Here is a 27,478-nt window from a genome sequence, read left to right as displayed (position 1 = left end):
AATACTCAGCCTCCAACTCTTCAAATGTAGCCTAATTAACACATTTAGGCGCCATGTCGAAATTTAAAATATGTCTTCTGAATCCTGAAATACCTATGTTTCTGTATCAGTGGTGCTCAATATTTCATGTCAAGGACCCCCAAAAACTATATGTAATTGGCCGCTGACCCCCCTCTGAAAATATGTTGTTCCAGTGACCGCCCCAGAAGCAAAGATTTGAGGTTAAAAACGTCAGCGTGAAGCCTGAGGAAGGTCGCAAGACCGAAACGTTGCTCAATTAATAAAATTGCTCTGAACTAGCAAAGTGTCAGTGTGCGGATGTCCCTTCTTCCACATTGTATACTCTTTGTCATCATCGCACCTGCTCCAAATTGCCTGCCGGGTGTGCGGAAGTCTTCTCTCTATAAACGTCAGCTCTGAAAGAATATATATTCAAAGATTTGCACCACATTTTCACGAAAATAAATAGCAGATCTACAATCTTGTAGTGTGGCACTCGGTGCCGCGCTATATGAGCTTGTAGATCTGCTATTTTTCAACAGATAAAGTATAACATAATGCTTAACCCATTCTGAACGGGCACCCATTTTGGTGTCGGCATCATGTTATGCTTTAGCTATTGAAAAATAGCAGATCTACAAGCTCATATCGCGCCACCGAGTGGCGCGATACGAGCTTGTAGGTCTGCTATTTTTGAAAAATCGAAGAGCGACTGACTTTTAGAATCTGATCTCAGGTCAGAATGGGTTCATCAGGACCAGTGTGTGTCCGGCGGAAACCTCGTATGAATCTGATCTCAGGTCAGCCACTGTGTGGAAAACCCCTCCTGCCTGGACCCCTTGGAATGGTATACCCCAGCAGCATTGGGGAAGTGTATGTTGTTTAAGTCCGTCACTCCGGACCCAGTTTAGCACAGTCACACCAGAATGCACACAATGCTGTCTCGTGTCTCATATCGTCACAAAAAAGTGACTATAGACCCGAACGTAGATTAACCCATTTTCGGGTGGACGGGAACACCTTGTTGGTGTTTTAAAGGACAACTTTAGTTTTTTTCAACCAAGGTTCATGTTTTAGGTTGTTATTAGAGAAACTAAAAGGTGAGTGTTAATTCTCTTTCATTTGCTGCTTTCCTTCGTTTTGGGGATTTTAGCAGTTTTTGACAGGGGGGCGGGGGCATTCGAGCATGGGGCTAAATTTGTATTTTTTTACAAAATATTATGGTGTTTTTTATTTTATTTTATTTACTATAGTCCTAATAAACCCCAAGAAATTACATCTGGCCACAAAAGATCACAGGATCTATTGAATGTGACAAACTGACATATTGAGCCTATACACACAGTATAAGCCTTCCCCCAGTAGGCTACCTTCACATTCAGTAGATCATGTGATCTTCTGTGGCCAGATGTAATTTCCTGGGGTTTATTAGGACTATAGTAAATAATAAATAAAGAAATCACCATCAAATTTGGTAAAAAAAAATACATATTTAGCCCCATGCTCGAATGCCCCCGCCCCCCTGTCAAAAACTGCAAAAATCCCCAAAACGAAAGAAAGCAGCAAATAAAAGAAAATTAACACTCACCTTTTAGTTTCTCTAATAACAACCTAAAACATGAACCTTGGTTGAAAAAAACTAAAGTTGTCCTTTAAGAGTTATGTTACACTTTAGAGATAGAAAAATAGCAGATCTACAAGCTCATAGCGCTGCTGTCAGTCCTAAAAGGGTTAAGTGGAAGAGTATCGCCCACGTGAAGTCGTTTATGCAGATGGTGAGTGATGATTCAGCCAAGACTGGAGAACAAGATGACAACAGGCACGGTATCACATGACAAGTTCTGTAGTTTATTAACCACATAAATAGAATATGAAAAAACTGGTCATATTACGTGACCAGGAGATAGGATTCATAAGAAATATAGAAAGGAAGGGGAGGGAGTACGATATATACTGTATGATAAGTTAAGTACATAATAAAACATATTGTCGTGACATTTTACAATGTAGATGAGTTGTAGGCCTACTGTACTTCAACAGTTACATCATGTATCACGTTATCAGAGTCCTGATAAAGGCAGTGACCGCATGGCATCACTAGTTTATAGTATTTTATACATCACATGTACCGGCCACACACCTCCAGCCTCAGGTACAGTATATGATAACAACAATGGACCAGCTTTCATTAAATGACAGCCTCATTAATGCTAGTACATTATAAAAGACAAAGTGTTTTGGAACAGTGCATCATCTTCTAGTGCATCACTGATGAATCTAATTGTGGGATCGCCTTATATCAGACTAAATAATATCCACACTGTTTACTATATATTCCAACCGACTATATATATTTTTTGTATATATATATATATTTTTTTTTGCCGACTAACTAGGCCTTCATACTTTTAGCTAGAAACTCTACAACGTTCAGAGAGAGAGAGAGAGATAGTAAGATATAGTATATCTAGAAATGTCAACGGCAAGATTACATGGAGCGAGCGAGGAAAATGTTAACTAAATCATATCCTTAATTTTTGCATAATGCCATACTACATAATTGTATTGTTGTGTTGAATAAAAACAATTTATAACAAAGAAAAAGTATTCTTCCTTGTCAAATTGCCATATAGTTGGAAAAACTATCTCTACCTGCTCCATGGAAGGGATTCCTAATTTACAGTGTGGTATAAATTAAAACGAAAGGGCTCACTGAAAGAATTCCTAAGCTACCACTACACAGTAAATTCCTCTGGGTTAATTTATTGACGTGTTTACTGATGTGTACACATGTAAGGTTACGTGTACACGGAGTTTAAAGGACAACTTTAGTTTTTCTCAACCAAGGCTCATGTTTTAGGTTGTTATTAGAGAAAGTAACTCACTGGAACACTGGGGACTAGGAGAGCCAGCAGGCTACTGGCTGTCATAAGGAGGAGACCATGAGATGAAGGAGGAATACATATAGCCATGGGTTGTTAATTTAAGTCTGAGAGTTAACCCCCACTGTCCATTTTACACTCTTAGAGTTAAAGGACCACTTCTTCACACATTTTCTTCACATAATTGGTCCTCACTAATGCTCATTATAAGATGGCAGCATTTGCGTCTACTCACTCTGTGTCCCATTGGTGGGCTTTGGAGAGTTCAGAAACATGCCAACCAGTGCAGATTGCAAACTAATAGAAACAAATTTAATAGAATGTGTAATAGAAGGCTTTGTTCTTCCATTAACAGAAAATAAAACAAAAAGTTTGAAATTACCACAATGACCGATGATGAACTGTCCACAGCCCAGTCAGAGTAGACAAACAAAACATGGTACCATATTATAATGAGCATTATAGGGGATCATCAGGAAAACGGGTGAAGTGGTCCTTTAACCCATTCTGACCGGGCACCCATTTTGGTGTCAGCATCATGTTATGCTTTAGCTATTTAAAAATAGCAGATCTACAAGCTCATATCGCGCCACCGAGTGGCGCGATACGAGCTTGTAGGTCTGCTATTTTTTTTAAATCGAAGAGCGACTGACATTTTTAGAATCTGATCTCAGGTCAGAATGGGTTCGTCAGACCAGCGTGTGTCCAGTGGAAACCTCGTATGAATCTGATCTCAGGTCAGAATGGGTTAAAGCTGCTATAAGCAATAATATGTCAAAATGTTAATGACCATTTGTTTCCCTTTTTTGGTATTCAGATAGCCAGCAATGAGTAAAACACTTCCAAAAAGAATGTAGACTCTGTGACACACATGTTTCCTATAGAAGCTTTGCCATTGGTGGATTTGCCTGTCTGATTCCTCATCATTGCGACCACGTTTTTTTTTTTTCGACCAATGACAAAGCTTCTAGGAACATCTTTGAATGCAGATATATGTGTCACTGAGACTAAATTTGTTTTGCGAGCGTTCTACCCATTGGTGGCTGTCTGAATAAAAAAATAAAAAAAAATAAGTAATTTGACATATTATTGCTTATAGCAGCTTTAACACATTCTGACCTGAGATCAGATTCATACGAGGTTTCCGCTCTACACACACTGGTCTGATTAACCCATTCTGACCTGTGATCAGATTCTAAAAATGTCAGTCGCTCTTCGATTCTTCAAAAATAGCAGACCTACAAGCTCGTATCGCGCCACTCGGTGGCGCGATATGAGCTTGTAGATCTGCCATTTTTAAATAGCTAAAGCATAACATGATGCCGACACCAAAATGGGTGCCCGGTCAGAATGGGTTAAATGAACACATAGGATTGCACTGTGTGGGGACAACCACATCACAACGTGACACGGAGTCTCAGCATCACTAACACTAAAACACCGCAATGACAGCTAATGTGTCATATGAGGACACATGAGGAGCTGATAGCTGCCTCGTTCCCATTCAGCTAACTAGTCGTCTAGCGCATGCTTAGCCCATTCTGAACGGGCACCCATTTTGGTGTCAGCATCATGTTATGCTTTAGCTATTGAAAAATAGCAGATCTACAAGCTCATATCGCGCCACCGAGTGGCGCGATACGAGCTTGTAGGTCTGCTATTTTTGAAAAATCGAAGAGCGACTGACATTTTTAGAATCTGATCTCAGGTCAGAATGGGTTCATCAGGACCAGTGTGTGTCCGGCGGAAACCTCGTATGAATCTGATCTCAGGTCAGAATGGCTTAGAGGAGCTGCAGAGCTGACAGGTATTCCCTCTGCACCTCCTCCCTGTGCTCCGTTTATCTCACGGCTCAGTGCAGTCTCTCTCCACTCTTCCTCCCACGTGCTCTTAGCTCCTACACTACAGTATGAATACTTATCCCATTCTGACCTGAGATCAGATTCATATGAGGTTTCCACTGGACACACACTGGTCTGATTTAACCCATTCTGACCTGAGATCAGATTAAAAAAATGTCAGTCGTTCTTCGATTTTTCAAAAATAGCAGACCTACAAGCTCGTATCGCGCCACTCGGTGGCGCGATATGAGCTTGTAGATCTGCTATTTTTAAATAGCTAAAGCATAACATGATGCCGACACCAAAATGGGTGCCCGGTCAGAATGGGTTAAACCCTCCTTCACGGAACACCTTTTCAGAATCAGACTTCCTTGTCACACCTTAATAACTTTTTACAGTGCACACGGCCCCTCAGTCTTTCAGTTCATAAAAAAAACAGTGTACTACTATTAAAGTCTGTCTGTCTGTCTGTCTGTCTGTCTGTCTGTCTGTCTGTCTGTCTGTCTGTCTGTCTGTCTGTCTGTCTGTCTGTCTGTCTGTCTGTCTGTCTGTCTCTCTCTCTGGCTGAGTTACGGTATCTAAGAGAGAGGAAGAAGAGGAGGAGGAGGCAGGAGAACAGGGACGTGTCCCAAAATCCAAATGGACAAATGAGGCCCTGAGCGTCCTGTTAAAAATGAAGAGCCCCTGCAGAGAGTTCAAGTCCCCTGGGCTCCAACACACACATGCCAGGCTATACATACACAGACACACGAGCACGTATGCGCGCACACGCACACACACGCACACACGCACACGCACACACACGCACGCACACGCACATACAGTCGGGAATCGGGATATGCAATTACCGGGCTTGTGCAACACCATAGAGAAATAGGGCGCACCTTGAATGAGGGGAGATGAGATGAGGGGTTTGCGTGGACTGGTGTGTGCGTCTGTGTGCGCGTGCGTCTGTGTGTGTGCGCGCGTCTGTGTGTGTGTGCGCGTTTGTGTGTGTGTCAGTGACCCAGTTAAGGCAATGGGATAAAATTGCTGCATTCGTGACAGGCCTTCTTACACAAGGTCCCACCTGTTCCGTTCAAACACCCCACCTGTGTTTGTGAGCAACAGAGGGAGATAGCGAGAGAGAAAGATCTAGATATGTACAGAGAGAGAGTGAGAGAGAGAGAGAGAGAGATGTATTGGAATGAAGGACACAGACACACAAGTAAGGGACACTGCCTCACTGTAACCCATAAGACCTCATAAGACAAACATGCACACATGCGCGCGCTAACAGAAACAGATCACTGACTGTCTGACTGACTGACTGACTGACTGACTGACTAGTGGATATATAGACGGGCACACACGTCACTGTATGTACACACATTAATTGACACAAAACGTCTTAGTTTTACAACAAATAATTCAAACCGAATTAATTCCAGACATTCCACTTCTCACATCTTCCTCACAGTGGCAAAAACTATACAATTACTTTAACCCATTCTGACCTGAGATCAGATTCATACGAGGTTTCCGCCGGACACACACTGGTCTGACGAACCCATTCTGACCTGAGATCAGATTCTAAAAATGTCAGTCGTTCTTCGATTTAAAAAAAATTAGCAGACCTACAAGCTCGTATCGCAAGCTTGTAGATCTGCTATTTTTCAATAGATAAAGCATAACATGATGCTGACACCAAAATTGGTGCCCGGTCAGAATGGGTTAAACCACTGAGTGTTGAATAATCCATGTAAAAGCTGTAATGCATGCTGAGGTGTGAGCCTGTGAGGCGCTGTGCGGGTTCCTCATTGAGATGCTACATGTTTCACGCCAATTCTCAGCCTTCCATCTGCCACTCATCAATCACTCCTGCTACCGATCATTACTATGACGAGCTGCCCGGATCCCCGGTGTGCTCTCACGTGACTATATAACACAGAAGTTTTATGCAAATGCATAAACGCACGTGCACGCGTCGTGTACACGCACACGCAACACAACACAGTCGCACGCACACACACACACACACCGCTTACATTTGAACCACAAAGACTCATACAGAAACTCTAATATATGCATATACAGTACACACCCACAGACACCAAAGCATACACACATGGTTAACCACATGCATTCGCATGAAGACAAACTCAAACCACAGTTTGCTTTTAGCAACAACGGACAGCTCCCCGTGGTGTGCTGGGTGCCATAATGCCATTGTCATCTTTCAGTACCAAAAGGACAGAGACATGCTGTTCTGTTTCTGAGAACCCTCTACATTCTCGTTGGAAAAAGAAGGCTCACACAGTGACATGACAGGTATCACTCCTTTCATTTATTTCTAAAACCATTGAACGTGTTGTCTCCTAACCAGCTCTCTCTCCATCTCTCACAGAACAACCTGCTGGATCCCAACCAGTCCGGATTCAAGAAGGCCCACTCCACAGAAACTGCCCTGCTGGCAGTCACAGAAGCACTACATGCTGCCCAAGCTGCTTCCCACTCTGCAGTACTGATTCTCCTAGACCTATCGGCAGCATTTGACACAGTGAACCACCAGCTGCTCCTAGACACCCTAGCGGATCTAGGCATCGGTGGAACGGCACTAAAGTGGTTCTCCTCCTATACCTCACCGACCGGACCTACCAGGTTTCCTGGAAAGGTCTGTTATCATCCCCCCGAACCCTCCAAACTGGGGTCCCACAGGGATCTGTACTTGGTCCTCTCCTTTTCTCACTGTACACTAAATCCCTTGGCACTATCATCTCTGCTCACAATATATCCTATCACTGCTACGCCGATGACACACAATTGTTTCTATCCTTCCCCCCCTCTGCCACTCAGGTGGAAGAGCGCATCACTGCATGCCTGGCTGACATCTCACAGTGGATGTCCTCCAATCACCTCAAGCTGAACCCAGACAAGACTGAGCTTCTCTTCTTCCCAGCTAAGTCCTGCCCTATGCGGGAGCTAACTATCTCCGTAGACAACGCCCTGGTAACGTCTGTCCAAACAGCCAGGAACCTCGGTGTTGTCCTGGACAGTCAGCTCTCGTTCAAAGCTCACATCACAGCTGTCACTCGATCCTGTAGGTTCACACTCTATAATATACGACGAATTAGACCGTTCCTCACCCAGGAATCAGCCCAGCTCCTAATCCAGACAACAGTCTTGTCAAAACTCGACTATTGTAACTCCCTCCTTACTGGCCTACCAGCATGTGCACTTAAGCCTCTCCAGCTGATCCAAAATGCCGCAGCTCGCTTGGTCTTCAACCAGCCAAAATTCTCACATGTCTCCCCCCTGCTCCGCTCCCTCCACTGGCTCCCGGTCGCTGCCCGCACAGAATACGAAACTCTGATGCTGGCATTCAAGGCAACCAAAGGTATGGCTCCCCCATATCTTGCAAGTATGATTGAACCCTACAAACCCTCCCGCGCACTCAGATCAGCCAACGCAGGGAAGCTGGAAGTACCCTCACTAAAAACGCCGGGACAACGCTCCACACGTCCCAAACTCTTCTCCCTTCTGGCTCCAAAACTGTGGAATGCACTTCCCATTGCAGTCAGAACTGCAGCATCACTCCCAATCTTCCGCCGTAGTCTGAAAACCCACCTTTTCAGACTCCATCATGGCCCATAGCACTTACCCTACCCCCTTAGATAGCATTTCTGTAGACTTAGATAGCATCTGATACAGACTTATAGCATGTTATGTAGACGGCACTATAATTGCATTGTATACAGTCATAGCACGCCATAGTACATATGTATAGCATAGTAGTATATATATATATAGTTTATATGTATAGTCTCATAATATAGATATTCCACTGTTACTTTCTTAGCTTACGCATGTTTTATGATAAATGCTTTTGTTAACCCATTCTGACCGGGCACCCATTTTGGTGTTGGCATTATGTTATGCTTTGGCTATTGAAAAATAGCAGATCTACAAGCTCTTAGCGCGCCACCGAGTGGCGCGCTAAGAGCTTGTAGGTCTGCTATTTTTGAAAAATCGAAGAGCGACTGACATTTCTAGAATCTGATCTCAGGTCAGAATGGGTTCATCAGGACCAGTGTGTGTCCGGCGGAAACCTCGTATGAATCTGATCTCAGGTCAGAATGGGTTAAAAAAGGTAAAGGTAGGTTATATAAACTGTAGGGCATAGCAGTGGCTGCCATTCTCAGGTTCCATACATTTTCCCTACAGAGATTTCCACAAACATGTATATAAATAATCTTAACGTCTTAAGCCTAGAATGAATACAATCAATCAAGCCATCCAGGATCCTGGTGAATCATGACCATAAAACATTTGAGTCTGTGAAAAATAATAAATATAACGTATGTTCATTAACCCATTCTGACCGGGCACCCATTTTGGTGTCGGCATCATGTTATGCTTTAGCTATTTCAAAAATAGCAGATCTACAAGCTCATATCGCGCCACCGAGTGGCGCGATACGAGCTTGTAGGTCTGCTATTTTTGAAAAAAATCGAAGAACGACTGACATTTTTAGAATCTGATCTCAGGTCAGAATGGGTTCATCAGACCAGTGTGTGTCCGGCGGAAACCTCGTATGAATCTGATCTCAGGTCAGAATGGGTTAACAGAGGTCTCCCTGTCTGTCCAGCTCGTTAGCAAACAGAAAATGCATTTTCAGGTATGGGATACTAATGTCATGAAACGGGAGACGGAACTCATACGGGATACAGGAAGTGATAGCACTAGCATTAGCAGACAACATTGGAAGTGGAACACTGTCAAATTGAAGCTGATGGGTGTACTCTCTAACCTGAGGCTGCCAGATCCAAGAAGCTTGCTACACAAATTTGTTTCACAGCTTATTGGGATCTGGGATCGCGGAAGCAAATTCGATGACGGGGCTGTTCCTTTTTTTCAAGATACTTGGTAGATGATTGGATGGGACCGTCTGTCTATCACCGTGTGGGCGTGCAAACACAACCAATCATATTGACGTGTCTATATAGCTTCACGTCCGGTTTCGCACATATCCCGCCCTTAGCTCACGCTGATTGGTCCGGTACGGAACGGATTTTTGTCAGCTCAACTGCCTGAGAGATCCCAGATGAGTGCTGTGTTGGGGAACATGGTTACCCAATACCGCCCTCATCTGGCAGCGTCAGGTTATGTACTCTCTTGATTGGCTGAAATATTGCCACCCACCTGAAAATGTATTGTTTATTAAAGAGTTGCAGGGATGTGGAGATCCCTGTTACTCAACAAACACTCGAGCAATGAGTACTGTCAGAATATAGAGTGACTTTAATCGTTTTAACAAACAATGTTTTTTTATTTTAACCAATAGTTAAAACAAAATGACTTACCCTATACCTTTAAGTTACATTATGTAAAAATACACATACTGTAGAAAGCGGAAGAGGCGACTAGAAATCTGAATATCTGAAAAATGAATGAAAATGAAATTCAATTTAATGTTGACATTATGATAAATTCTGAGAATAAAAACAAGACGACAAAGTGAGTAGCCTACGCGTGTTGATAAATATGCGATGGGTCATATTTCATATTTCATTAACCCATTCTGACCGGGCACCCATTTTGGTGTCAGCATCATGTTATGCTTTAGCTATTGAAAAATAGCAGATCTACAAGCTCGTATCGCGCCACTCGGTGGCGCGATACGAGCTTGTAGGTCTGCTATTTTTGAAAAATCGAAGACACTTTTAGAATCTGATCTCAGGTCAGAATGGGTTAATAATGAAACTGTCAGGATGTAATAGACATTTTTTTAATCTGATCTCAGGTCAGAATGGGTTAAGTGGAGATAGTAGTAGCTGTGATAGCCACAGCCTGATGACGTTAGGGGGAGATAAGACCAGTGTAACACAGAGAGAGCTCCTCTCTCCCATCACTTGCAGACCATCATTATCGCCTCAGCTGGATGACAGACGCTGCAGCATCTGCTGGCAGGCTGGACCCACGCCAGGGCCACTGACACAGTATGGGACTCACCACCGCCGCATATAAAGAACACAGATAGCTAAAAGGATGGTGCGGGTAACCTTGTGCTCTTGAGGTGAAAGGAGAAAAGGAGTGAAAGGCTCTTCTCTCCTGCAGGCTGTGTGTGTGTGCGTGTGTGTGTGTGTGTGTGTGTGTGTGTGTGCGTGCGTGCGCGAGTGCGTGCATGTGTGCATGAGTGCATGTGTGTGTGCGTGCGTGCATGTATGTGTGCGTGTCTAACAGACATAGGAGCATAGGTACATCAGCATCTATGCTGCCAGCTCTTGTTTGGGTTGTAAAGTGGAGAGCATATGGGAGGACAACTGTTGCCTTCATGGGGAAATGGACAGATTAATTGAAATTGAGAACAGACACACAAGTGATGAGCATTTAACACCATCATCAAGGCAAAAATCACGAAAGGGCCACGTGCGTGCGTGCGTGCGTGTCCGCGCGTGCGTGTGTGTATGTGAGATGGGATGAGGGGAAAACTGCAGCTAAAACAGCTTCAGAAGCAAAAAAGAAATGCCATGGACTGGTTATAACAGAGTGGTGATTGAGGCTCAAATCATTAGAAATAAGTTTGAGGGACATAGACAATATGATATTGTCTATGCTTTAACACGAGGATGTCTGAAAGAAATTCACTCCTACTACTAGTCTGGCTATTTCGGCCAAATCGACCGACGTCCCCCTTTCTCCCCCACGCGTCTAAAGATCTTCACTCACACCTCCCTCAATTTACAATTTACAATTTAGGCATTTAGCAGAAGATCTTAATCCCTCTCCAGCTGGACAATGGTCATCAACCCCCCCCCGACTTGCATCGGCAAGCATTCTCGCTTCATGGAAAGTAAATGTCGGTCGAGTCTAACCGAGCATTCAATAATTATTAACATCCCTCATCATGGATAATAATCATTGTATTCATATTCCTATTATCTTATCAAAATAGTAAAACAAATTCCAAGTTAATTAACCAGCCAAACGTATATGATTTAATTCGTTGGACATGGAATGCAGGCTTGAACAATGCCGTCTCCAGCTGTCGGAGGTGTGAAGATCATTAGACGAGTGGGGGAGAAGGGGGGACGGCGGTCGATTTGGCCGATAAAGCCAGACCTAGTAGAAAATCATATTTACAAAACGTTTCAAATGGAGAAAAAAAAACAGAGATGATGATCTACAAGCTCAGTAGGTCTGCTATTTTTGAAAAATCGAAGAACGACTGTGACATTTTTAGAATCTGATCTCAGGTCAGAATGGGTTCATCAGACCAGTGTGTGTCCAGTGGAAACCTCGTATGAATCTGATCTCAGGTCAGAATGGGTTAATGAAGAAAATAAGAATCATTGATATCCTGATATCACCCCCTGGGTGAGTGTCTGTGACTTCCCTCAGGATCAATCATCCTGCTGCCAAACCAACTTTAATTTAATCTTAGAGTAACTCAACGATCGATCGACATCATCACTGCTGCCGATTATGCAGCAGAGCTAACCTTTCTGCTTGACTGATTGATTGATTGATTGATTCTTGATTGATTGATTGATTGGAAAGCTTGGGAGCTTATTGTGGTCCTTGTGTAGCCTGGTTAATAAACCAGACCGAATCAGCCGTTGGCAAAAAAAATTGCCTACCGGCGGATTTCGGTCTGGAGAGGCTCAATTTTACGCCCATTTCCTACACACGAGAATGTGGGCGCCCAATAGGGACACGGTATGCAATATGGGCGGGCTTTGGTACAGTGACGTTCAATGCTTGAGACCTTTGACTGACAGTAGCTCTGACCAATTGCGTCAAAGAGAAAATGTTTCCCTGGAAATGAAATCCAAGCTGAGCCTCCCCAGACTAATATCCCGCGGAGCCGTACGATATTAGTCTGGTTTATTAACCAGGCTAGTCCTTGTGTGCAAATGTGTGTGTGGAGCACATATAGAAATATATTTGTCAATAATAAACACACTCGTGCAATTTCACCATACAGTGTACTGAGTACAGTACATAGATTTACATAATGGAACAGAAAGAACAGCTAGTCATTGTCTCTCATCTCTAAAGGCAATTCCTTCCTTGCATGTTCTCTCTCTCATCATTTCATATGTGGTCAGACCAGGGGGGGGCAGTCAGACAGATATTTTGTGAAGCCACCAAGGAAATCGGGATTTCCTGAAAGTTCATATAATGGCCTGTTGTGGCGCTGTCATTGGGCCCAGAAAAACCCATAGCGCCATAGAAGTCCATGTATTTGGGCCCAACTTCACCTAGACTGTATTACCTTAATAAACATGGTCATGAATACTTTCTGCTTCCAGTCACTAGTTTAAAGTCTCATTTCTAATGTCATAATATTCTTTTTGGAAAATTATTAAGAAGGGGGGAAGTCCCACCTCGTTGTCTGGGCCAGCCAATGGGCCAGCTGGGCCCAAACGGATCTAGAAAGATGGCGATTTACAATACTAAGGACTGACAGGCTTCATTTTACGTTCATGTTAGACCCGGGGAACGCTTTGTCCATATCTTTTACAGTCTATGGGTCAGACAGATGCAGCTGGTAGAGAGGGGAAGTTCACATACAGACGTGCGCGTGTGCACACACACACACACGCACACACACACACACACACACACAGTGTCTGGCTCTTACAAATGGAGAGCGTGGTGCTGGTGAGATTGGGGCCGTGAGAGTGATCGGACAAACGGAGGAGAGAGAGGAGGAGGAAGGGAGAAGATTGAAGTGGTGGCGGATGAGGACCTCAGGAACACTGGAGAGCACTTGGATGCCACAGGCCAACCGCCTGACTATAACGGAGTAATCTATATGGCAGGAACCACTTAAATCCTCTAATGAGGGAAATTATCCTGACACTAAACGTGACCACACACACACACACACACACACACACACACACATACACACACACAGTAGGAGTATTAGGCCAAAGCGTTGTCAGTGTTAAAGGAGCACTTCACCCATTCACTCAACCCCTCTTCGTATAATTGGTCCTCACTAATGGTCATTATAAGACTATTTGGAGCGGATGGCACGTACAGCCTTTCTCTTCCTATAGAAAGTAAGGGCCGATGCATACTCCTATTTCACAGCTGCTTCGGCGCTGTAGTGCCCAAATGATTTCGGCTCGTCAGAAATGTTCAGTAGCACCGAAGAGCCGACTTTAGGACGGTACCCCCCCCCCCCCCCCCCCCCAAACCTCAAATTGACTTTTATTCTGCTCTAAAATAGGAGTATGAATCGGCCCTTAGTGTGCTGAAATAGAAGCCATTGTGCTTCTTCTTGCATCAATAAAAACGTTGACGGAATTTTTTTTTCCTCTGCTACCTTTATCTAAAAAATATGCTTTTACAACAAACTTGCAATACCCATTACATTACAAAAGTAAACATAATCACTCAGGTAACCAGTCAGACACTAATACACTATACATGTTAGAGCACAGTTGATTTGATTTCAACCATAGTTTGAGTCCTCGGCAGAACACATTACCACCTGTCTCTAGTTTTAGACCCGTAGGTAAGGAGTTCCAAAGGTTTTTCCCCCTTTACTGAGAAGGCAGACTGTCCGAAAGAATTGTTACACCTGGGAACAATTAACCTTATAATGGGCATTAGTGAGGTCTAATTATATTTAGATTAGGCTGATGAAATGGGTGAACGGACCAATGAGGCCATGGCATTATCATTGTCAGGGATACAAACACATTTAGACAGAACTACCTTAACCCATTCTGACCTGAGATCAGATTCGTGGAAAGGTTTCCACTGGACACACACTGGTCTGACGAACCCATTCTGACCTGAGATCAGATTCTAAAAATGTCAGTCGTTCTTCGATTTTTTTCAAAAATAGCAGACCTACAAGCTCGTATCGCGCCACTCGGTGGCGCGATATGAGCTTGTAGATCTGCTATTTTTCAATAGCTAAAGCATAACATGATGCCAACACCAAAATGGGTGCCCGGTCAGAATGGGTTAAGCCAACCCCACCACCACCAAAAGAAAACAACAACAGCAGTGTAGTGTAATATGAGAAATATCTGTGTTATAATTATGCTTAACTTCATATGTAAATCATATTTAATGCATTCAGATCGATAAGGAATGGATAGAGTGGCTTGTTTTGGATTTTGCTATGCAAAAGTAGGATATTTAATTGAAGTCAGTCCATCCATGAGTAACTGTTGCGCAAGACGTGCATTGCTTTCCCCCAAATTCTCTTATACTGCAATACAGTATAATAACCAGTGCTAGAAACTGCATGGGGTGACTCTGCAATGAATATTGAATATACCTACTTGATAGCTGGCAGTGCTGATTTTGACAGCAAGTTTCGATATAATTGTAGTCAGTCTTTTTAATGAATTTCTGTTAAGTTTGAGTCATGTTTTAGTAATGTGAAATTGAGTCTAGTTTTAGTCGACTGAATATCATAAGATTTTAGTCGGCTAAAATTAATTTTGTCGGGTCTTGATGGTGTCACAATGCTTGATTTCACAGTTGGGTGCATGATGAAAATAGCCAATCTACCAGGTCACAACGCATTGCAGTGCAATACATTGTAAGGTTGTAGATCTGCTATTTTCAGAGAGCAACATTCAAGTGCAACCAAACATAAAATGACTCAGTTCTACTGGATCTCTTCTCCACTAGTCCCTCCATAAAAAAGAATTTCCCTACAGTACATTTTTATACCACGATTTTGTAACCCATTTTTCACCCGGTGCCAATTGCCTAAACTGTAATCCAATTCTAGCTGTGAGGCGACAGCACTACCGAGTTCCGACTGTTCCCCGCTCCATAAGATTTTAGTGTAGCTTTATTTATTGAAGAAATTGTCAAGCATATTCTGTCATAGTTTTAGTCATCATAGCTTAGCTTTAATTTTGTCATTTTGTTTTCGTCTGTGAAAAAAAGGTAGTGGAGGAACATCTTTCGTAATTAAATCGTTTTAGTCAACAAAATCAACACTGCAGTGCTAGCCAGGCATTATGCAATTTAGCTTTTCATCCATTTGCTACAGTTATCAGCTACACAGTGATACAGAACTGAACAAAAGAATTAAGCTTCATCATAGCTTTGGTATAGTTATTATACCACTTTATCAGCTTAATGTTTTAATTTCACATTTCGTCCCCGCTTGAGTGTGAAACGTAAAGGTTAAATTGAGCATAAAAACCTGTATGATGCCCACTTGAGTGGACATGGTCCACATGGTGTGAGAAGGAACTTGCACATTTTATACTAAAACAGGACTAAACACTGACACATTAACCCATTCTGACCGGGCACCCATTTTGGTGTCGGCATCACGTTATGCTTTATCTATTGAAAAATAGCAGATCTACAAGCTCATATCGCGCCACCGAGTGGCGCGATACGAGCTTGTAGGTCTGCTATTTTTGAAAAATCGAAGAACGACTGTGACATTTTTAGAATCTGATCTCAGGTCAGAATGGGTTAATCAGACCAGTGTGTGTCCCATAGACTGTAAAAAATATGGACAAAGCGTTCGCCGGGTCTAACATGGACGTAAAATGAAGCCTGTTATTCCTGCATTGTAAGTCGCCATCTTTCTAGATCCGTTTGGTACCAGCTGGCCATTGGCTGGCTCCGTTTTGGACCAGCTGGCCATTGGCTGCCCAGACAACGAGGCGGGACTTCCCCCCTTCTTCTCCGTTGGTTTTTGTGGGAGGGGAATCCCGATCATAGACTGTAACGGTAGCCACGCACCTCAGAACATACGCGATGGTTCTTTTTCTTTATGGTCATTTTTTTAATTAATGGGACCATAATTTTCCAAAAAGAATATTATGACATTAGAAATGAGACTTTAAACTAGTGACTGGAAGAAGAAAGTATTCATGACCATGTTTATTAAGGTAATACAGTCTAGGTGAAGTTGGGCCAAAATACATGGGCCTCTATGGAGCTATGGGGCTTTTTGGGTCCAGTCCAGCGCCACAACAGGCCATTATATGAACTACCGATTTCAAATGAGGCTTCACGAAATATCTGGCTGACTGCCCCCCTGGTGTGTCCAGTGGAAACCTCGTATTAATCTGATCTCAGGTCAGAATGGGTTAAAATGAAGTGGACCAAAGCACCTACACACTTGAACCTCATACTGCATTCTAAGTAACATTCCATCACTTTTGCCATCCCTTTTTCCTGTCCTCTGCCTATACCCTACCCTCTCCTCGTCTGTTCTCTCCTGTCCACTTCTCTCCCTGTCCACTTCTCTCCCTGTCCACTTCTCTCCCTGTCCACTTCTCTCCCTGTCCACTTCTCTCCCTGTCCACTTCTCTCCCTGTCCACTTATCTCCCTGTCCTCTCTTGTCATCTTCTGTCCTCTCCTTTATCCGTCGTCTTCTTTCCTTCCCTGTCCTCTCTTCCCCAAAAACTGCTCAAACAGACAACAGAAGGTCAACAGTAACAAACAGAATTCTACAGAAGCTCATCATCCTCTCGTCATCTTTACAGGGTAGATCAATGAGCCTTGACAGTCTGAACATCAACTGCCAAGTATGGTCTGCCCGGACCAGTCAGAAGAGAGAGTATAAGACGGGGGAGACGCCCATCCTCTTTCTGCTCCAGTCAGCTCAGTGAACGACACCATCTAATCTCACACCAACAGCTCTCCAATTACCTCATGTCTTGAGGAAGGTAGTAACTGAGACTAAAGTACAAAAGAAATACGAAAAAAGGAGAAAGATAGATAGAGCGAGTCAAGAAAAAAAGAACAGTTTTAAGTGTAGGCCACGACGGAATACGAATGTCTCAGATAAGCATATTACAACAGGATCTGATAGCTTGCATTCAGGGACTAAGGCTTTTTCAATACCACCCGCAATGCAACGCAATCTTTGAAAATATACAGAAAAGGAAGGAAAAAATCCCCAGCTACGCTACCCTAGAAGACCCATGCGTCCTAGAAGATTAGGCGAAAATGAAAGAATATGGTGGATGTAAATCAAGCAATACTAGTCTTGGCATGGCTCTCAGTAACCAGCATGAGAGCTGTAGCAGCACATACCCTATACACACTCTAATAACTTGCAATAACACTCAATTATTATTATCCTTGGCAGTGATGTAAATAGGTTTCCAATGTAATGAGTCCCGGGATGCAGGGATGGTCTTTTAGATGAGTCCCTGGGACATTTTATGAGTCCCACTTCAACGACGTTAGGAGTCATATTCTGCCATTTTTTACAAATTGCAGCATTTAACTCCCATTTAATTTTATATATTCATGTGGAAAACAGAAGAAGAAATGATTATTATAACTAAAGCTATAGCAAAATAAATAAGAATAAAATGCTCTACATATTTCATATCATTTTGGCTATATGAAATCTGTAATAACTCATAAATGTTGTTTTCATTACACAATACATAAAAAAATCAAAATGAATGCCACAAAACTAACATGGAGATGAAGTAGAAGCAGTCATGGAGGAGGTAGGCTTGTGCGCATCATTAGCAGATTACTTGGGTTTAGGTTGAGAAAATAGGGTTGCTAATATTTTCTGTTGCCCTGCAGTTGGCTTTGGCACTTTTTTTGGGGGGGGGCATTTGAATGTGTGTGGTGGCACCGGTCCACAACGCACAACATACAACAAGCGTTGTCAGCGTTTGTTACACGATGTGTGTTTCCCATTCAAGTCTACTCTGCTTGTCATGCTCAAATTGAGCATGAGTTGCAACAACTCCATTCACTGTTTATTCATGAAGCTGCATGAGCCACTGACAGCTCTGTTGTCGGCACTCTCGCTCTCTAAACAGCTCTGGTCTTGAGGCTGCACTCCGCCCACCGCTCAGCGCTTGTCTCTGAGCAAGATGGTGGCGCCCGTGTTATCATTACAAACTAGTGGTTCTACAACGATTCCTACGTGGATTGTATTGTTCATAACGTAGGATGAGGTCAGATGCGGCCATGCAAAATGATCGTGTCCGTGTATTTGTTGTTTTATGTATTTATTTTTTGCAATTTTTTTTTTCACATGGATTATTACTGTACATGCTGAGTGGATGCAGAGGTCGTTGGTTTATATACTGCATTTTGGGACGCAAAACTCACTGTATTTTCATCTCTGCCTTCGTCCAAGTAAGCTGGTCTAGTATCTGCAGCCCTTCTCCTCCTGTGTGCAATGCTGTTTAACACACGTAGTCACACAGAGTCATATAGGCTTCACTCACACAGTCTCAACAGATTGTTGTATAGCTGATGCATGAGACTTGTTTACAGATGCAAGCTCGCAATGCATTTCGCAATGTTGGTCTGACACAACATTTTTGTTGTATGAGGGGGAGGGGGGCAGTCGAAACACAGCCGAAAGCTGCAACAAAAATGTTGTGTCAAACCATGTGACTTCCATTGGAAATGCAACAATGTTGTATGCTAGATGCGAAGGTGTGAGTGAGGCCATAGCCTTCTATTTCTGATATCAGGGCAGTGTTAAAGGTGCAGTGAAATGAAAAAGACGTTTTTCACACTTTTAGACCATATCCGTGGTCATTATATGGGCATACCTAACAATGGATGCCAAAGAAATGTGAAAATTCTCATTTCTGTGTGTTTTCATATCAAAAGTCCATAAAAACGATTGCATTATTTATTTATTAAAACGAAAACGTGCTGCGTGATGACGTGTAGAGATACACATCGATAAAAGCCAATAACAATGAAGCTCACCCGTTTAATTTCCCATATTTGCGCGTCCGTCCATCACAGCTGCTACTGATTACAGAATACTCCGTTTTTATTTCCATTCCAGATAACATCCAGACACTCGCTTTCAACGTAATCATGACGCTAGAATATGTATCTGAAAACATTATATGGAAGAAATAAGCCACATAACAGTAAACTGGTTGTGCTGGCCGACCATATGATTTATAAACAAACAACACCACGCTGTTGCGCCTAGCATAGCTACCGTCCCATCGCCTGAAGGGATGCGACGCTCCGATTGGTTCAGAAACTTCAGACCGGTGTTTCATGTTGAAACACCATTTTCATGTTGTTCACCATTTCCGTTTCACTGCGCCTTTAAGATGGGTTACCTGACCTGGCAGTCACCTATACCTGCAGCCCCTGAATCCACAATGATCCCTGTTATCTATGAGCTGTACAGGGATTCTCTCCATACTGTACCTCCATCGCACTGAGATCACTGAGGCTTTGAGGCTGAAGATGGAGCAGTGTTGTAGGGGGTAAGTAAGGCTCCCTGGTCCCAGTGGCCCAGATTTAAGCCTTAGCTGCCTTACATTGATTTATGTAGCGCTCCCATAATACACTTCCCCTCCCCGGATGGGAGATATAAATCTGTCTCTTGTTTTTGTCACACCTCTTTTTTTATTTGCTGACGGGATCTCCAATTCAATCTCCACATCTCTCTCTCTCTCTCTCTCTCCCTCTCTCTCTCTCTCACCCACACACACACACACACACATGCAATTATAACAGCCTTAAGGGCAATGTCAACACATCCAACAAATCTTCAGTGTCAGGTTTCAGAATTCAGTCAAATATTATATACACTGGGTCTTACTCAGTAACTCAGCAGTAAATCTCATTACCAGGCCATGCCCGAAAATTGCATTCTAACTAGGCGGATATTTAAAAAAGTAACAGTATAGGGTGTTTATCAGGAGAATTATGAAGCTGCCCAAGGTCCTACCCACAAAGAGTCTCACAGCGGGAAGCCAAATTAGAATACATTTGCAGAGGTAATGAGCTATCTAAATTCAGAGTTCTTATTGCTTGGAATTACACAAAGAACTGGGCTCTGGGAAGCGCTGGCTGGCAAAATAAGAAGCTATGATTTCTGGCTGCTTTTCGCCAAAATAATCCCCCTGTGGAGCACAGACACGCTCGTGTACCAGGGGAACCGTTTGAGACTCAGTGTATATCTGTAAATGCAATGATACCTTTGTAAATGGCATTTGGCGATGCCTTGCCCATTTCTGCATACTTTGCTGCTGTCAACATGTCAGCTGCTCTCTTTTGTGGGCACAGACACACAGACACACACACACACACACACACACACACACACACACTCTGAAAGTGTAAATGTATGACTATGACTTGAGGGCGACTATGATTAAAGGAATTTGCACCTCCATGGTTCCCTAGAATGAAACGTAGCTAAACAGCAAATGACAGGTGCAACGGTGCTTCAAAGTTATCTATAAAACAGCTTGGCGTCCTCTTCCTCCAGAGGTGCCTCTCTGTCATTAACCCATTCTGAACTGAGATCAGATTCATACGAGGTTTCCGCCGGACACACACTGGTCTGATGAACCCATTCTGACCTGAGATCAGATTCTAAAAATGTCAGTCGTTCTTCGATTTTTCAAAAAATAGCAGACCTACAAGTTCGTATCGCGCCACTCGGTGGCGCGATATGAGCTTGTAGATCTGCTATTTTTCAATAGCTAAAGCATAACATGATGCCAACACCAAAATGGGTGCCCGGTCAGAATGGGTTAAACAGGACATGGAAGGATGCACCATTTCACTTGTCATTTTGTAAAATTAAAACAGAAGAAATTGATACGGAGGAGCTGGGGGTGGGGGTCCGGATATATAAAACTTTGCATTTGTCATTTCTTGGGGCTACGGTTGCTAACTTGCTTGCCAATTGGAGTGGGAAATAAGATAAGACAAGACAGGGGGCAATGTTGAAACAGATAGAAGACAGGCCCTGCCTGAGACAATGGACTTCATATTTCCCGATGAATGTAGCCCTGCTGTACTGTGGCCCAGGGGACTCAATTAGAAGCATGGTGTGCTTGTGTTTTCCACCCCCATTGACTCGGCAGTAATTTGTTTACTTCACAGTGACGCTATGGATACAAAAATGCTCCCTGCGAGTGCAAGCGATCGTATACCTGCAATGTTACCAATGTGTACGTCGTGAGCTATAGCTGGCTGCCACACACACACACACACACACACACACACATTTTCATTGATACATTCCAACATACTCTCTGTTATAAAATATGCACGCGCAAGCATGATGACACAGGCATGCCGAGGCAGACCACAGGGCAATAATTATAACAATATGAATTATATTGTTGCTCGCAGACGAATTCCATTGAAACGAAGCCAACCCCTGACCTCTGCCTGTGGCATCCTCATTAGCTTACACTACCTGTAAGTAGGGATGTCCCGATCCGATGCCGATACCACCATTTCTGTGTTAGCCGATACCGAATACCAGAGAATACTATTTATAATAATTAAAAAAAAGAAAATTACTTATTCCATCTCGTGTCAAATGTGCATACTTTTCCGATACCGATACAGTATCGGGACATCTCTATACCTGTAAGTCTACATCCAGACCACAGACTGCAGGCACAGACATCAGCCAGCCATGCAAGCAGCAGGGGGGGGTCTCTCTAACCATTTCTGGGATATGAACAGCCACTTCACCTGCTGCTAGACAGAATTGGCAGATGTTAACTTGTTATTCTGCCACCTAAATAGCAGTGCCTTTCTACAGGGAGTTGATTAGCCCCATGTACCTGTTGATCAAGCTGTGTACTATTTATGTGGCACATGCCAAACTAACAACACAACACACTGTCCGCATTAGCCACACTCATGCCGAGATTAACTCAAGATGAGGAGCAAAGCTGGCAGCAACATGGTTGATACGTATACACAGTTATTACAAATACATAGATTAACAGTTTTGATACTACTCCCGGTATCATGTTGAGTTGTCCTTGAGCAAGACACTGAGCATGTACCTGCTACAATGGCCAGTGCTGCTAAGAGTTACGATGGGTTCAATTCAGAGGACAAAATACATGTGCAAATGGCTTGGACAAATAATGCAACTTCCCCTCCATCCATATATGCCCACTGGGCTTAAGAAGAAACATGTCCGACTCCAAATAAAGTAATACCATACCATACCACACCACATTAAAAAACACAACATGCACATTAAACATCAAAACATCTCATACTGTGCTTGGAAATGCCAAGGAATAAAGGTAAGTCACCTGGAGGGTGGGGGCTTAATTTGTCTTATGTGCAGAGGCAGGTCATTCATCAGCTCATTCATTAATAGCAGCCAGTTTAATTAAGGATCCCACAGAAGACATACACAGATTTAGCTATGTATTGCATACCAAGTCCATGAACACATTTCTGCTTTTGAATGCAAATTATTTATATAATATAGGTGATGATAATAATAGCCTAACCGTCACTGTAGTGTAGACAGACCTAACCAATGTGAAGCACAATAAGGTGCACCTATGAAATCAGCTAGCCGCAATTTGCAACTCTAGATTTTTTTACAATGGGTTGAATCTAGAGTTGCAACAAGCTCCATCCACTTCCTATTCATCATTTTTGGTTTGCGATCTGCTTGTCTTAAACGACGTTAAACTCACCAACATTGCAGCTGTAGTCCAAGCTTGAATTATCCTCTTTCAATCTGCCGAGCTTGTTTTTCATAAAAGTCCACCGTAGAGATGTTATGAGCTACTTTCTGTCAAGACATCCTCTGCAAGTGATTATTTTTCTAAGTGCTGGAGTTTGGAAGCACTCGTCGTACGTCACTGGACGGCCCTGCGTTCAACCTGTTTCGAATTGGCACATAATGCAGGAGGCAGCAGCGCGACCCGTTAACAGAAACGAGTGCTTCCAAACTGCAACACTTAAAAAAAAAATCATTTGCAGAGGATGTCTTGACAGAAAGTAGCTCATAACATGTCTACGGTGGATTTTTATGAAAAACAAGCTCGGCAGATTGAAAGAGGATAATTCAAGCTTGGACTGCAGCTGCAATGTTGGTGAGTTTAACGTCATTTAAGACAAGCAGATCACAAACCAAAAATGATGAATAGGAAGTGGATGGAGCTTGTTGCAACTCTAGATTCATCCCATTATACAAAAATCTAGAGTTGCAAATTGCGGCTAGGAATCAGCCTGAATCTGTCTGTAGCTGTAGGCTATCCACACAGTCAAATTGAGTCTCCCTGGACATATAAACACGTCTGGGTTTCCGAGGCTAATGCAGCAGCCAATGTGTTTCTTCATACATCGTGGAGATTTATAGATACAGGTCAAGTTGTTTCTAACTTCTTTGCCTAATAAAATCTACGCAGTAGACCCACCAAAATACCATCACGTGATCCATTTTAGTTGAATTGCAGGGTGGGCTGTGTGTGTGGGGCTGGGGTGCAAAGAGTAGGTCGTGCAAAGAAGAGTAGCCTGCAGCACTTGATTTGTTTTGGGCTTAATAAAATGAAATGTCGTAGTAAGAAAGTGACACACGTCCCAACAGTAAAAGCTGCGCTCTCCTAGCGTACCTTTCCTACTATACAACAGCACAGACCCAAAAAGCATCATTAAAGTGGCCTCCTAGGCTAGACGGACTGGATTCCGTCCAGATCCACAGAAAACAAATATAGCTACAACAACACACCTCGCCAATAAGCTTTTCAACATCCATCCTCCATCCATATCTGCGATCTGGAGACGACGGCCACCTGACGACATCATCAACAACAACAACAGCAACATGACACATAGCCTACTGTTTGTATCACTGTCAGTCAGATGCGCACCACCTGCACCACCACCACGCACGCATGCAGGGCAGTTCGGGGGGGATGGAGAGAGTTGTCCTTCACCTTACCTTTGCCGGTGTGTGCGGCGCACAGCCCAACAGCAACTAAAGCCACCACGTCGACTATTCTCAGCATCTTTCTCTCCGGCAAAGCGGGGAAATTCAGCCAGAGGACGGTGACCTCTTTCCTTCCTCTTCTCCGTTTATTTCTCCCCCTCTCTCTCTCTCTCTCTCTCTCTCTCTCTCTCTCTCTCTCTCTCTCTCTCTCTCTCTCACACTCACACACACATGCACACACAAAAATACACGCACGCGCACACACACACTCACACACACTCGCGCGCGCCTTTTCGCCCTCTCTCCAGATAATTATCAGGGTCCCGCAGCTGCTTTTTTTCTTGTGTCAATTCCTTCCTTATCACAGCTTGTAGAATATCTCACGGACAGGACAGTGGAGAGAATGGAGAAGACAACCGGTGAACTGCACCACACACAGCTCGCCGTCACAGGACGCCCGAAAGGAGCAACTATACTCGGCTACTACTCTCCCTCCCTCCGGTAAAGACGAGCCGGGACCAGACTGTTACGTCACGCGAGGAGATTCTCTCTCTCTCTCTCTCTCTCTCTCTCTCTCTCTCTCTCTCTCTCTCTCTCTCTCTCTCTCTCTCTCTCTCTCTCTCTCTACCCCTCGCCCCTCCCTATCTCTAGCGACATCACTTTTTCCTGGGGAGGAAATTTAGGAAATTAAATTATTTTTTGTCAAACGGTCGTATATTTGAAACAGAAAGCAAGTATAGGCCTATAGGCTAAAGAGTAAAATCACACCCGTGTGAAGTGAGAGGCGCTATCTTATCATCGTGCCAATCACAATTTGCGTCCTTGCACCTTCATCATCAATGTCCATTAATTCATTGCCAATGGCTGCTGGAATGGCATTTAATGTTTGTGTTGGGTTACATACACCAAAAGCTGGACATAATAATAAAGATGCCTACGATTCTTATCACAGAGTTCTTGTGCTTCACTTGGGCACCTGGTAACTTTGGGTAAAAATAAAAAATATAATAGGCTACACTACAGGATGAGAGCTGTAGGAAACATAGAATGACTATGATGTTCTCTGACTGTCCACCAGGCTGCAGCACTGTGCAGCTGTAGCCTGTAGGCTAAAAGGAGAAATACCTATTAGCTACTCTGTCAATTTCTCAGGGACGTGCTGACACTGCTGAGAAATTCTGACCTGAGATCAGATTCATACGAGGTTTCCGCCGGACACACACTGGTCTGATGAACCCATTCTGACCTGAGATCAGATTCTAAAAATGTCAGTCGCTCTTCGATTTTTCAAAAATAGCAGACCTACAAGCTCGTATCGCGCCACTCGGTGGCGCGATATGAGCTTGTAGATCTGCTATTTTTAAATAGCTAAAGCATAACATGATGCTGACACCAAAATGGGTGCCCGGTCAGAATGGGTTGGGAGAGGCAAGGGGCTGAAATTCCCTAAAAGGGCACTTTTAGGCATACAACATGGATTTCTACACAGGACAAATTATTTAAACACAAAATGCTGCGTTCAATGGAATGCTGCCTTTGGGGATGGCATGGAGACTCATGGACATAGAAAGGTAGACTCCTCCTTCGGCTCTGGGTGTGCAAAAGTGAGGGCAAGCTTCCATTGTTTGGTGCTTCACTATAGTCTTGCGTAGCCAGACAACTATGCAGGAGGCAACAGTCTGGCAACACGAGTACTTGTACTTCACAGAAGCAGAGCGGACGTCCGGGTCTGACAAGTGACAGCTCGTGTAATATCTCCTGATTTCACAGCATGCCCCGGGGCACAGGAAATTCTCATATTGTGTTTATTATTTAGTTGTTGGTTGAATTTGGAAATGCGTTATGAGATGCATTCCAAAAAACAAACTCGACCACGACCCACTTGATGTGTATCACTCGCAGAGGCAGACGGCTCGATCAGCCCGCTTGGTGAGAACAGACTACAGCTCCCAATATTAAGTTAGGAAGTAGTGGCCTGGGCCGTGGCTCAGCGATCCCTAAGCCTGGGACCGAGGCCGGTCCAGGCAGCCGGTAGTCCGAGTCTGGCAGTGTGCCGCGGGTTCGACTCCCGATCCTGACGGCCTTTACTGCATGTCACTCCCCCATCTATCTCCCTCTCAGCCTACTGTCTGTCCCTCTATAAAAAAAAATATACAAAAAAAAGTAGTAAGTAAAAAAAAAAAAAACACTAAGTGGACTTGAGTCACGAGAGGCACCACCAAGGCTCACACAATCCGCTTCAACTGTCTCTGCGCCGTTCGAGTAACGTCCCGATAGGAACAGAATCTTAAAAAATATATTGTGTAAAAAAATCTATAATGGACCAGTCGGTGTCGAGATACAATGGAACGTTATCTATCCTCAAATCCCGAGACGGGTATGCTGATCGTCTGATCGTCATGAAAACCTCCATGACCGTCACAAATATGGGTGTTATTATGGCAAAAAAAAGGATTATCACCTGATGAAGGCCGAAACGTTGTGTATTATTTATGGTGTATTCAATAAAAAGCAAACACCTTGGAGCAAACACCTTGGAGCAAACCTGTGTGCGGACTCTCCTCTCTTCACTGTTATTATGGCAAAAACCTTGTTTGTAAAAGATTGCTCCTAATGAAAGTTGTCGAGCTTTCCTTCTGGGATGAACCAGCCTAGAATACAGCGTTCAAGGGCGACCAAATTGTTCAGGCACAAAAATTGTAATAGTCTGCTTGTAAAGCACATATCACATTTTGTTTACCTCTACCATGCAGGAAGGGACAAGAGAAAGTCTCTACATTTTGCTCCTCAGAAAAATGTACAAAGATTGTGTTGACAAAGTGCACCACTGCTTAGTTACCATTCCTTGAGATAAGATAAGAAACATCACACACAGTCTATTGTTTACACAGAAAGGCTGAAAAGCTTTGTACAGGCCCTTCATGTGGTTCAAATTCCTGTTCCTGTTCTGTCTGTATTGGTTTGCACCTGTATCAAATAATTATTTCCCTGGCCTATAGCTCTCCTCAATTTGGGGACTACTTTTGTATGCAGAGAGCATGTATGTTGAAGGCATGTTGAAGGCATTTTAGCCTAAAATCATAGCATTATAATG

General features: G+C 43.4%; 1 protein-coding gene across 1 annotated transcript in view; it reads right to left on the bottom strand.

Moving 5' to 3' along the window:
* The window catches only part of LOC310864673 (calsyntenin-2-like), a gene marked incomplete at both ends in the record, with an annotated part of 273,876 nt that extends 249,413 nt beyond the window's left edge, over positions 1-24,463 (bottom strand). The window contains 1 exon segment of the mRNA XM_083773375.1: positions 24,397-24,463. Within this exon segment, the coding sequence (XP_083629501.1) occupies positions 24,397-24,463 (67 nt within the window).
* Between the last annotated feature and the right edge of the window lie 3,015 nt (positions 24,464-27,478).

The sequence above is a fragment of the Protomyctophum parallelum genome, assembly GCF_964188405.1.
Source record: "Protomyctophum parallelum genome assembly, chromosome: 9".
Classification (NCBI taxonomy): domain Eukaryota; kingdom Metazoa; phylum Chordata; class Actinopteri; order Myctophiformes; family Myctophidae; genus Protomyctophum; species Protomyctophum parallelum.
Note: the sequence above shows the minus strand (reverse complement) of the source record. Positions and strands in the feature narration are given on the sequence as shown.